This window comes from Pleuronectes platessa, chromosome 15 (genome assembly GCF_947347685.1).
Source record: "Pleuronectes platessa chromosome 15, fPlePla1.1, whole genome shotgun sequence".
NCBI classification, from domain to species: Eukaryota; Metazoa; Chordata; class Actinopteri; order Pleuronectiformes; family Pleuronectidae; genus Pleuronectes; species Pleuronectes platessa.
This window is the reverse complement of record NC_070640.1, coordinates 5,540,683-5,553,384: the sequence shown is the minus strand read 5'-3', so window position 1 is coordinate 5,553,384 and position 12,702 is coordinate 5,540,683. Positions and strand designations below refer to the sequence as shown.

At 41.9% G+C, this 12,702-nt stretch overlaps 1 protein-coding gene across 1 annotated transcript; it reads right to left on the bottom strand.

Moving 5' to 3' along the window:
* Positions 1–754: 754 nt before the first annotated feature.
* On the bottom strand, positions 755–12,392 carry LOC128457550 (lissencephaly-1 homolog B). The gene is made up of 11 exons (XM_053442295.1): positions 12,234–12,392; positions 6,773–7,054; positions 5,402–5,486; positions 5,209–5,283; positions 4,680–4,886; positions 3,185–3,353; positions 2,715–2,817; positions 2,261–2,489; positions 1,241–1,342; positions 993–1,149; positions 755–883 (listed from the first exon to the last, which is right to left on the bottom strand). Exons 2-11 carry the CDS (start codon positions 6,802–6,804, stop codon positions 810–812), a joined length of 1,233 nt encoding a protein of 410 aa, XP_053298270.1. The 5' UTR covers positions 6,805–7,054; positions 12,234–12,392; the 3' UTR covers positions 755–809.
* Between the last annotated feature and the right edge of the window lie 310 nt (positions 12,393–12,702).

Below are 12,702 nucleotides of genomic sequence, written 5' to 3'. Positions count from 1 at the left end.
ACACACACACATACATACATACACACATCCACACATCATGTATACACACACACGTACACATACACTCACCCACAGAACCTCATGTGATTCAACTAGGAAGCTGAATGCTTTTTTTTCTTCCAACTTATTCTCATCTCCTCCTGGACAGCTTCCACTCGTTCTTTCTGTTACGCTGACTTTCCACACATCTTCTCTATCACCATCTGTGCAGTGGCAGACCACAACAATGGAGGCATGGAGTAAAACAAAACTCAAAATAAACCTAAACCCCTTCAACGTGGGGCACCATTGGTTTCCGTGCACTGTCAGTTACCTGAAATCCACCTGTGCCAGCACACAAGGATATTTACCCTTTTACCCGACAGGAAGTGATGACAACAGAATGCTAATTCGGCAAATTTAACAGTATACAATTTTTTTTTTTGTTTCACCATGCAAGGAATACTTCTTATTCTTTTGAGTGTGTTTATGTGTCAGAGATTGCGTGACATTTATTAAGCGTACCCTACATCCAGAATAATTTACATAAAAGGACAATAGTCTTCTTAATAGGGCTGGACTGATGTAGGGGAGTGGGGAAGGAGAGGGGAGCGAGGGGAGGGGACGGGGAGAAGGGAAAGCGCCATGGTCAACTATGGTTTGTAGTGCGAGAGGTGAGGGATTGGGCTGGGTGTCAGGACAGAAGGGAGAGGGTCGGGTGGGGTGTTAGGACTGCTTCTGGAGCTTGGGTGTGTGGGGGGGGGGGGGGGGGGGGGGGGGGGGGGGGGGGAGTCGTCGGAGGCAGGACAGGGCACGAGATGGACGTGGTCTCAGCGGCACTCCCAGACTTTAACTGTCTGATCGACACTTCCCGTCACCACGTATGGAGCAGTCTTGTGGAAATCTGCAAGAGGGGTAAACAGTTAATGTTATATATTTTCACAGGTTTACCTCTGACGTAGAAGGAGGAGGAGGTGATGCAAGATTAACTTCATTAGGTAACTTTGTCTTACCCAGAGAGGTAACAAAGTGTTCATGGGCACACAGGGTCTTCATGCAGCGTTTGTTCTTGTAGTCCCAGATCCTAAGGGTTTTGTCATCAGCACAGCTCACTATGAATCTTCCTCCAGGATGAAACAAGATCCCACGGACCCAGTTGTCATGTCCCACCTGAAGGACAAAGACCGATTATCCACCACTCCCTTTACTAGTAAGCAGGAACAGAGAGACATTCATAATAACCATCGCTTGAACAACTGACCAGAGTCATAAGGCAGAGCCCAGTGCTGACGTCCCACATCTTAATGGTTTTATCTCTGGATCCAGAGAGAAGGAAGGGGCCAGGCTTTCCACTTTTCTTGCTCTGCAAAACCGCGACAGGGAAGATGTAAGAAACAGTGAGTCTACATGAAAGAGAACAATGAATCAAAAAGATGCTTCTAAGATATAAATCAGACAGTGGTAAGGCTGCAGGAATGTTCAATCAATCAGGTGCAAATTTAAATTGTCCAATATTTTGATTTGTGCTTGTATTCTCAAATATGAACTTGAAAATGGGTCTGGACATTATCCGGAATTTGTCTTTGCCTCTTGTACATTTCTGACACCTGACATTAGCTTTTTTCTAGTTTTATGTCTGCTGCACAGAAACATCATCAGCATGTCCACTCTCTTTTAGATTTTTCCAGAAATGTCCCTGCAGTATTCTGATATGGGTTCACTCTGACATTTTACCAGAGGCCTGGCAGGAAGAGTTCTGTAAAAATTCAAATGGAGCACCTCTATTCCATCAGAGAATTTGTATAAGTAGTTTACAACAGCCAAATCTGGAACCTGCTGAACATCTGCATGTTAGCATTGTCACTGTAAACCTGATGATACAGTTGTTTGCATTGTTTCCATTGTATCATTGTTTTTTAAATACAGACTCACAGAGACACCAGCAAAAAAATCTCACTACCTGAAGATCAGTGTGGTGAGTTCTTTATACAAAAGCAGCTGATTGTGACAGACTGATTAGTTTGAATCAAAATCTACTACTGCTAAAAACAGAACATTTTCCATTTCTATCTTCACTGAAGCCTCACTGGCCTCACTGAAACAGTTCTGTTGAATGTTAAAGTTTTCTTAAAATAAGAACATTGATTTCTAATAAAGCAATCAATGCAGATCATGTGATTCCACTTTGGTATTAACAATTGTGGGAAACTCTGCAGCTGAAGCAGACACACACAAACATCCTCTGTGGGTTAAGGTCAGATCCTGTAGCAGCCGTATTTACCTCGGAGCCTGTGGCCTCCAGGATGGTGGGGTGAGCAGTGTCAGGGGCCCAGGCGATACACTCTACCACATGTTCATGCTCCCGCAACTCAGCTTTGCACTCCTTCGAGGTGACCACCCACACACGCACAGTCTGGTCGTTGGAGCAGCTGGCGAGCAATGAGCCGTCCTGGTTGGGACGCACCATCCTCACCCACTCTCTGTGGCCTGTGAAGGTCTTCACACAGTACCTGTACATGGACCCATTGTAAGTCAAACTGTGAGAGAGCAGCTTTCAGCATGAATCAAATGGTATGCTAAAGAAACAGCATCATCTCTATAGTTTTAACCATGGAAAGAAAGAATGAAAATATGGAATTTTTGAAGATGGAAAAAATTAACAAAATGCATTATGATTTCCTCTGCTATGTGAGCTTGTGGTAATGACAGTTGTAATAAGGCTGGCCCTCACTTACCCAGTGGACACCTCCCACATCTTGATGGACTTGTCTCTGGAAGCCGACACTATGTGGTCACCATTTGGCATGATGGCTACAGACGACACATTGTGATCGTGGCCTGGACGACACAGTCAATAGTTTAGTTGTGCGACTGGTTTGAGTTCATCTAAATACTTAAACCACAGAGTCAGATGTGTCCAAAACTATTTAGATTCATAACATAAGACCAACTCTTCATTAGAAAAAGACTTCTATATTCAGTTACTAAAAATACACAGACAATGATTGAACACCCATTTACTGTATTTGTTGGGTCCATTCATAAGTAAAAAAAACATTGCATCAAATCAAAAATGAGACAGATAAGAAATTTCAAAGTTTCTATATCAGATTATATATCATTGTATATGTGTGTTGTGTATAAGCGACAGCAGTTTTTCAGGTGCTCCTGTATTATAGTCATTATCATTTTAAATATCACTTACCATGCATTGTTCGGATACACTCGAAACCCTGGAAGTCCCAGAGTTTGATGCTCATGTCAGCTGAACATGAAGCCAACAGCTTCCCTGTCTGGTCAAAGGAGATGTCCTGCACAGAGTCTGTGTGGCCCTTCAGGGTTCGCTCAAAGTCCCCGGCCTCGTAGTCCCACACCTACAATTACATACAGTGAGTCAGACACAGGAACTTCAGTCTCACCTGCATCGAGATAATTACCTTACTCTAAATATCACATTTTACTGTGAAATTTGTAACTCATTGTGTTTGAATAATGTATTATTTGATAGATTCAACAGGTGGGATGAGTTTCAGGTTACTTCCTGTGTTTTAACATTGAACTGAAAAGTGAATAATGAAACCTGCAGTCAGACACACAGATAAACTGTTAAATATGAAACAGTTTACTTTAAACTGAAATGAAGAGTAGTGGCTGAAAGAGGGAACAGATTTGCATGTTTCCCATGGTGCTGTGCTCTGGGAGTGTTGCCTCTGACAACAAGTGCATCAGCCCATCTCCACACAGATGAGCAGTGACAAAGCAGAAAAAAGAAACAAGAGAGAGGGAGGAAGGGCCGGGAGGGGATGGGGGAGGAGGAGGATAAAGGGAGGGAGAGGGGGGTGCATGCTGAAGCAGAGGCAGGGAGGATAAAAGGGCAGAGCAGCCTCAGATCTGCAGTACAGCTTTGATCCGAAGGGTCAGAGCTGCCGAGGCTGTGTTGTGCTGAGCTGCAAAGCTCACTGATCTTGCTTTCATTCACTTTGCATTCAGCCACCACAGCCTGCTAGAGACACACTTTTATATATTAGACTATGTGAAGATAGGGAGAGCAAAAGGAGTCATTTCTAGAGACATTTTGACATTTGCAGAGAGCAGACATGGGACCTCGCGATACATAAATTAATGCATAATATATAATCTTTTAATTGCTGTACATGGATATTTGTTTTCAAGCTGTAAAACAATGTTTTAGGGCAGTTTTTAAAGGAGGTTAAGTCTGCACTACACCACTAACTTTGTTAGACATTTTCCAAAAAACCTAAGTGACGCAAACAAATCCCTTTTTTATATATATATATATATATATATAAATAATATATTAACATCACCCCCTCTGTACTAAGATATATTTATACAGTTACGAATTGCCTTTAGTATTGTAGTATATTGTAGGCATATACATATGAATGTAATATAATTCACTGCAAAAGCCATGCTACAGAGCTCCTTGCTTACACTGTTAGACAGGTATTGATTTATGTATATGGGCACTCTGGAGGCTGCAGTTGTTTGGTTTGTGTTGCATCAGATCGAATGGTGGTAAAAGTTGATCATAAATTTCAACAATAACTGAATATGACGGGTTGCATTTGGAGCTGATGATCAGGATTATTGTGCTGTATCAAATCAGATGGAGGTAGCTGTACTTAACAAACTGGCAGATCACTGTGTAAACCCTGTTTGTAAACATACACACAGACCTTGATGGTGGCATCCTCAGAGGCTGTGACCATGACAGAGAAGACGGGGTGGAATATAACGCGCGTGACCGGGGCGCGGTGCCCGCTCAGGGCGTATCTCTCTGGGGGACGGGGGATCCACTCCTTGGGATCTCTCTTCTGACCCACAGTTCCTCCATGTGTCATCTCCTCCTTCGCCTCGTTTAACTTTGACTCCAACTCCATCACCTGAAGCAGGGGGACGAGATAAGGACCAGAGGAGATGGAAGAAAGTGATCAGAAAAAGCGTCTCCCAATATAAGAAAAATATAAATGTAATGATTTACCATTATTTAACTCTAATCTTTTTACGATTTCAAAAAATCTGCTGAAGTTTACTTGTTTTTTATTTATTATTATTATTCTAGGTAGGAGAGGGAGCATGATAACACAAGTACCCACCGCTACACCGCAAGCCCACAGGATAAGTCTGCATTACATTTGAATTCTAAAGCATGTATCAAATATCTCTCAAATTCAAAAAACACAATCAGAGTTCAAACTTCCTTACCTTTTTCTGTAATCTGATGACTGAGGTCCATTTCTTTTCCAAAAGCCCTGCATACTTTTTATCTACCTCTTCATTCTGTGGGTAGAGGAAAGACACAGACAGTGAGAAAGGATCCACTGACCTCTCAGTAAATATTCAGTTAACAACGTTTTGTCATTGGTCTGAACATTTCAGTGTTTCTGTCGCTCTGTACCATATCTATCTCTGCCTCTTTCTTGAAGGTGGAATAGGCCTCCTCGTATCCATTGGAGCGGAGATAGTCGGCTATAGCTCGGTTTCTGTGAAAAGATTGAATAAAGCAGACGTTTTAAAAAGGTTTCAGGTGTTAACATGTCATCAGTTACAGGTCAGCTCGTCAAAGATGCTAGCATATACCCAGAGACCATTCTAAGGTAGTCATTATCAGGGCAATTTCAAGTTATTATTCCTAATATAGTAAAAGGAATTTACACTTAAACAGATAAAGCTCTTTATCTATTAAATATCAACTCCACTTAAACAGAGATGCTGGCTGCTCCTTGAAAAAAAGGAGGCCACACCCAACAAATGGGAGCAATTGGATCAAGTTTAACAGTTTCAGCTTAAATGTCCACAAATTTGAACACGTGCCAAAAGAAACTACAGATCTCCAGCACAGGAAATAAATTGTAAGGGCTGAATTATGGGGAAACTGTGTTTTGCTCTGCAGCTTGGAAACCACTTGCCACAAAGACTGAACACTGGCAACACAAGCACAAGGCAACCACAAGCACATGGAGACAACCTTTAACACAGAGGCTCGTCTACACACATACACAGACGTATAGACACACACACACACACACATTTAAATAAATGAGTTGAGCAGCTCCTTGAGATGATGGCTGAATATTTAATGAGTAACGGGGCTAAATTTAGGGCTGCATCTATTTTGAACTGCTTATAATTGTAGCACTGATACAACTGTTTGTTATAAACTTTGAAAAAATTCAACCACAACAGGATTTCCACTTGACGATCCCAATCGAATCATTTTACAAACTCAACATAGACAGTCCACTTGTTCTTGACTTATAAGAGCTCGACAACGATGATACAATATGTTGTGTTGTGTTGTCTAGACTGGGCTGTGCTGAAGTGGAGTGCATGCCATGCGATCAGCGAGCCAGATACCACTGCACAGAGTGGCGCACATTAAAAAAACATCATATTTTCAAGTTCCTCCTCGTTCCCCTTCCCCCTCACTTCTCTGCTCCGGTCATGTGGGTTATGAAATATTCACTAAGTAGCTATCAAGTGAAGCACATTGAAGCTCACATCTCGTCACATTTCCTCAAAGGTTACACATTCTTGTTAATTAACGCACTTTCTCACGATGACTCAAACAGCTGATCATAATCCACTGCTTTCTTAACACGGGGATGTACTTTTGTGTTTGCGGACAAACATTGGGTTATTGCTTAAAAGCCGACATGTACATGGCCTTAAATACACTTCTACACAAGCATAAATGTTTGTTCGTCAACATGTCTGTTCTTGTTTGCATGTATAATGAGCCGGCACACATTTACATGCAAGCACTCACAGTTCATCTCTTTGTCTCTGTGACAGCACCATGGTGGCTGCTGTTCTCTCCCTCTTGGGGAGGTGAGGGTGAGGTGAGGTACTGGGGGAGTCTGGCTAGGAAGTGTGCGGCGACGAGGTTTCTGGTCCCTCTGGGATTTTCTTCCTTCAGAGACTCGGCAGTGGTGAAAAAGGGCCACCGAGGGGGGAGTTCAACTGGAGGTGCGGCTGTCGATCAACCGTCGGGTCAAGGCTCCACGAGTATTGGTCCAAATCTCACTCAGTGATCAGACGTGCCCATCACCTGATGAAGAGAAGAGGGAGAGAGGAGTCAGTTAAAAAAAATACAGGAAAAGTGAGGGAGCTGAAAGTATGTGTACTTTCTAGGAAAGAAAGACAATTATAAGACACTATTTTAGATGCTCTGTCATGGATCTTCAGACTAGGGCTGGTCAATTTACCAAAAATATATAGAAATCGACATTTATAACCTGTAAACGACTTAATCTTGCTCATGTCGGTTAATACTTTCACCAATGCGTGCATTCATGAACTGTATGGTTTCTGCTATGTTCATTTTGCAGAGGCCCGGGTAGCCTGTACCTGAGCAGACTTTACAAGTTAACAAGAAACACAATCAGAAGCTATGAATGTACAGGACTTGAAGTTTACTTTGTTTGTTAGAAAATAATCCTAAATTAATGATGAGATTGATTTGAGGTCAGATCACCCAGCTCTACTTCAGCTTTTACTACATGACATACATTTCCACACACATCGAGAAAGTATAGTTGTAGAATAGGGAATTCTCAACCTTCTTGATTCGTGGATGTTGCAAAAGCCCAGTTTATGTTTCCAACAACTTTTGTAAACAATTTGTGACTGCAGCAGTTTCGAGCATTTATTATAATTTGATTCTGACTTGTGGGGACAATGTGATCATCCCACCATCCCAATAGAGGAGCAGAGATCCTCATCACACGCTGCAAAATCAAAACTCACCCCTCAGTGATCGCTAAACTAATAACAAATCACTTCCTAAGCTTCCACACAGCACCTGCACCTGGGGCCACAATTTCACTAAGCTGCTTAGCGGCTAGACCAGACAATTTACAGTCTGTGTGTGTGTGTTTCAAAGTGACAGAGACCACAAGCCCTCCTCACAGCTGACAGTGCAATGTAAAGGGACTGGACGGTAGCTAACAGGATTAACCCCAGACATTGGGAGAGGACCTAAACAGCAGGTGCCCTTGTCTGTATCGTTGTCTGGTGCATCGTTCTTGTGCATTTCTTTGTCTATTGACAGCTGCTGCTTCTAAAACACAAAACACAGCTTCAAGAAATTAAAGAATGGTGTTGGAGACGAGTCTTGAATTTCAGATTGGTTATTTTTTTCTGCATGTATTTATACTTATACAGATAAGCATTTCTTTCCAGTGGAAGAATCGCAGCGGCAGGGGCCAGAAAACACTCAGCCAGGGCCGCACATCAAGTGTCCTAGAGAGAACTCAACGTGATGAATGCTCCGAGTTGACAGGACACTACTGATTGTAGCAGAGCAGCACTCTGTGTGTTTCAAAAATAGCCATTTGACCAAACAGACCAACCTCCCAACTATTACATAACCAAGACAGTCCGTGGCTCCTGCACCTGTCTTCGACTCCTGAGCTTCGCCACCTACTGTATTTGAGAGCTACACATGTACTAATAGATAAAAATGTTATCTTGTAAAAGCATTTTCAAGTCTCTATTTCTGACACTAAGATTTATTACATCAGTTATTGCACTGAGAGGCAAATGTGATGTTATCGTTGCTTAGTGTCAGGGTCATAAATTACAAAGGGTTCAAGGTCCTGTGTATGTGTCAGGTTTATCAAAAGGACATAATGCAGAGGCCATTTATTTATGACCGGTCTGATGGTCTAAAGGCACAGTCCGTTTCTCTGAACAGGTCACGATGACTTTGAATTCACCTGAACACATAAACAAGATTCTACCAAAGGAAAAGGACAACCAGAGGGTTTGTACTGTTTTCATACCAAACGTCTCTGTTGATGTGTGAACTATGCAGGTGGTCATTTCCTAGTGACGTTTGGTTCAGAACTTCGACACAGTGTACTTGTGAAATGCCACTGTCAGTGTATACATGTTATCAAACGAAAGCCCATTACAGAGGCTACATCATGTGATTAAGTGACACGTTTCATCTCTCATCCAAGCGGCTTCTTCAATTCAGTTCAGTTCAGTTTCACTTAGCATAGGCGAAGTCAGGAAAAAGGCACAGAGTTTGAGGAAATCCACTCATAGCTCTGCTTCAACTGTGCATGACGATGGTGTTGGCCGACCAAAATTTCTGACATGTCAGAAATTTATAACAGAGTCTGAAGATCACTCAAGAGCAATAAATCGCAAAATTGCACAGCAGACGACAAAGCTGGAAATCGTACGACTTTTAAAAAGAGTTCGGACAAAAACGGGCTTGAATCGTAAAGTGTACGCTCAGCTTAACTTTGTGCTCTGCACAGTTACTTCATTGTGGAACAGTGTGCAGCACTCTCAGCCTGTAGCAGTGTTTGTTTCAATGAGGAGTATGCAGCTGTAGAAAACACTGATATCTATTTACTTTTTGACTCTCAAACGAGACATGACCTTGAACTCTGGTGAATTGTGATGGACATGTTTTACTCCGATATTTCATAGACTTAATGAATCGATTATAAACATAGCGGCTCTAACGTAGATACAAATAAACTATTGAAACACAAAACTGTCAGAAGATTTAAATAAAAAAACAGGCAGATTGGTTTGAGTAAAACATTAACAGATAACAAGAACATTCTCAAAGAACCAAAATAAGATGGAGCAGGATCCCTTCTTAGTACATCTGCTCATGATCAAAGTACACAAATACAACTATAAAAGGTGAAAAGTTTATCTGACTTAGCTTGGGGCTACATTAGCCAGCTATAACGTCAATTTTGCCTCATCTGACTTTTTCAGGGCACTGGATATTTTTTCTACTTCAACACAGAGCCACGTTCAGTTAAACAAGCATCGCCTACAGCAGAGATGTGACACAGGCTCTACCTCTATTCTCCACACAGACGAGCCCTTTTCAAGCTTTACATTTATGTAACATTTTCTGAACATGTGAAGAAATGTCTTTGTAAATGCAACAGTGTGATCCTTATAAAAATAATACAAAAATGTCATGTTTCTTAAACCCCCAGGAGATGAGCTTGGATGTCTTGTTGTTCAGTTGATCCCAAACATATTTAATTTACAATGATCCTCACACTGGAGAAGCTGGAAACCACAAATGTTTAATAATTGATTTAAACAATTTAATTAAAACGGTTGCAGAGTACCTGTGGAGCAACTAATCAATTAATGAAGAAATTCTGTCATTTTATAGGTTTTACAAACATAATTAAAGTAATAGTTGGAGGTGCACCTAACTGTGCATCAGGATTAGAAGTAGAATTAGAGCCAGAGGATAAATAAGCCCCAGATTGCTGTTTGGAAGGATCCTAAAGTCTTGAATGGAAACTGCCTTAATATATATCGCCAAAGCAAATTCTATTAAATGTCTAGTGTATTAGTGTTATTTTAATGTATTTTTTAAAGCAGGAGGGACATACAAAAAGTACCATTGGCTACAGAAAAGGAAGCCAATAAACGTAAACACTAGATGAGAAAAAGGCAATGAAAGCAGCATATCAAGCTTTCAGTCATCATGCTCTGTTTGTGTGAAGCTGCTGAGCAATGTCCCTCCTCATGGGGTGACCTTCAGGCCAAACAACATCGTGAGAGTACAAACTGACTAGGCAATGTTTGATTACAAATTCAAACAGCACGAAAAATCATTGCTTTCTTTCCACTGGCACCCTACACAGCACTTCATGACTACTTTGAAAACAATGATGTCTCTTAACTCCTGGATTTCTCTACAATATTAAGTAAATTATGTATTGCTGCACAATCAAAACAGTTCAAAAGCTGGTCAAACAGTATATATGACATACTCCATGTGTTATCAATGATCAGGACTTCAATGTGACAAGGAGATCAAAAGCATAACACCAATACATATTGGTTTATCCTTTCATTAAAAAGTATTGCAATTAAGTAAGTGTAGTTATACAATACAGAGGGGGAAATAAGAACATGTGACAACATCAACCTCAATTATCTCACAAGATTTACTGGGAAAAAGATGATGAAGATGATGGGAAACGTTAAACAGAAATAAATGATAATTTCTCTCATACCCTTTTCTAATGGAATAGGCCTTCACCTTTAATGCTACGCAATAGCAACTACTAGACAATCTGTAGGCCTTTAGTTGGCTTGAGAAATTCAGCACATGAGACCTTTCTATGAATCAAGTGAAATCTACGTTAGCCAGGTTCAGTGTCGTTATTCCTGGAGTGATTCCCTTTTCAGCCTCCACCCTGGTTGTAAATCATGGGTGGACTGCGTTAAGGGACCGCGCATCATGCACAAAAAACAACCCAAAATGGGCTGAACACTGTTTTAATAATGGAGGAGAAAATCTGGCCCCGGTGATGTGACTCCCAAGCTTCGATGGCCACAAGGGCAAAGTTGCAGCAATGGCTCAGCAACGCCCTTTCCAGCTAACGTTAGCTTAGCACGGCAACGTACGCGTTAACCAGTGGGAGCTGTCAGTTTGAGCCGAGTAGATTTATGCTAACACCCAGTCATCGTTTCAAAACACAAAGGGCGTTGGTCTGTGGCACCAAGAAGCCGAGCAACACAACAGACTTTTGGAGATATGTTAACCGACACCTCACTAACGTGTACAGGAGGTTGTGATAAGCGAGCCAAGTTTGATTATAGGGCTATTAGCTGTTATTCACGCGCAGAAAACAGCACTGGCTAAACTATTAGCGCAGTAAAGTTATCCGTACAAATCACGTGATTCAACAACAATCAGGGGCTCGATTGAACGTGTAACATTCAAATTGTGCATTTTTCCTCAACAACATCATAATGTTTGCACCCGGCTGTAGAAAAACATGGCAGCAAACTGACAGCACCGACGCTAGCTCAGCCTGCTAACGTACCACGTTAGCTCGTTCGCCCTAGAACTCCCACAATTAGCCGAAGCTAACGTTAGCCAAATGTTCGGCTAGCTTTCACAACAAGTGTCTCGATACGAGTCCCGCGTGGGTAGAGAACCGCAGAGACGCTCTTCAAAGGGTGATACTGACACGAAACGTTTTCCATTTATATCCCCGCGACACTATCGCGACGTTCAGCCTCTAAACCGAGGCTCCTGCGAGGGGCAACTTTGCCACCTAGCCTAGCTTAGCCTAGCCTAGCTTAGCCTTCGGCCTCTCCGCCATTTTGAGATCGGGACGGGAGAGCGCAGACACTGCAGGCGATTCGTCGTCCAACATAACAAGTCTTCCCAAGTGCCTCAACAAAAGTACAGCCGCGTGTCGGAATCACCAACTCACCGTCTGGCAAATGGCGATTCTCATTTCCCCCCGACGGGTCCGTGCAGACGACGGGAAGCCGGGTTCAGATCAGATACGGTGACTTTTCACATCAGCCGGTGCCGCCGCTCAGATTTCTCTCCTCTTTGGTACCAGCGCGCTCGCTCCAGCTAACGGTCGCGATTGGATATCGGCGGCGCGCACGTAGAGGTAAGCAGGGCGCGCGCAAAGTGCACATCTCCCCCTCTGGTAATTAAAGTGGATCGTTTAATAATAATAATAATAATAATAATAATGATAAAACAGTACTAAAAATAAATGAAAATAACAATACAACATAAATCATAATGATACAAATAATGGTGATAATAATAAACACACATAATAATAATTAACACAATGCTACTACTACTACTACTAATATTAATAATAATAGTAATAATACCGTTAGATTAGAAGTAAGCAAAAAGGCACGTATAGCAAATGAACA

Bases quoted from the DNA above. Each gene is read 5' to 3' on its own strand.
- LOC128457550 (XM_053442295.1), bottom strand. From the start codon at position 6,804: ATGGTGCTGTCACAGAGACAAAGAGATGAACT. The intron at 5,284-5,401 runs GTACAGAGCGAC...CTCTACCCACAG, and splicing joins AAGAGGCAGAGATAGATATG to AATGAAGAGGTAGATAAAAA. The intron at 4,887-5,208 runs GTAAGGAAGTTT...CCCCTGCTTCAG, and splicing joins TCATCAGATTACAGAAAAAG to GTGATGGAGTTGGAGTCAAA.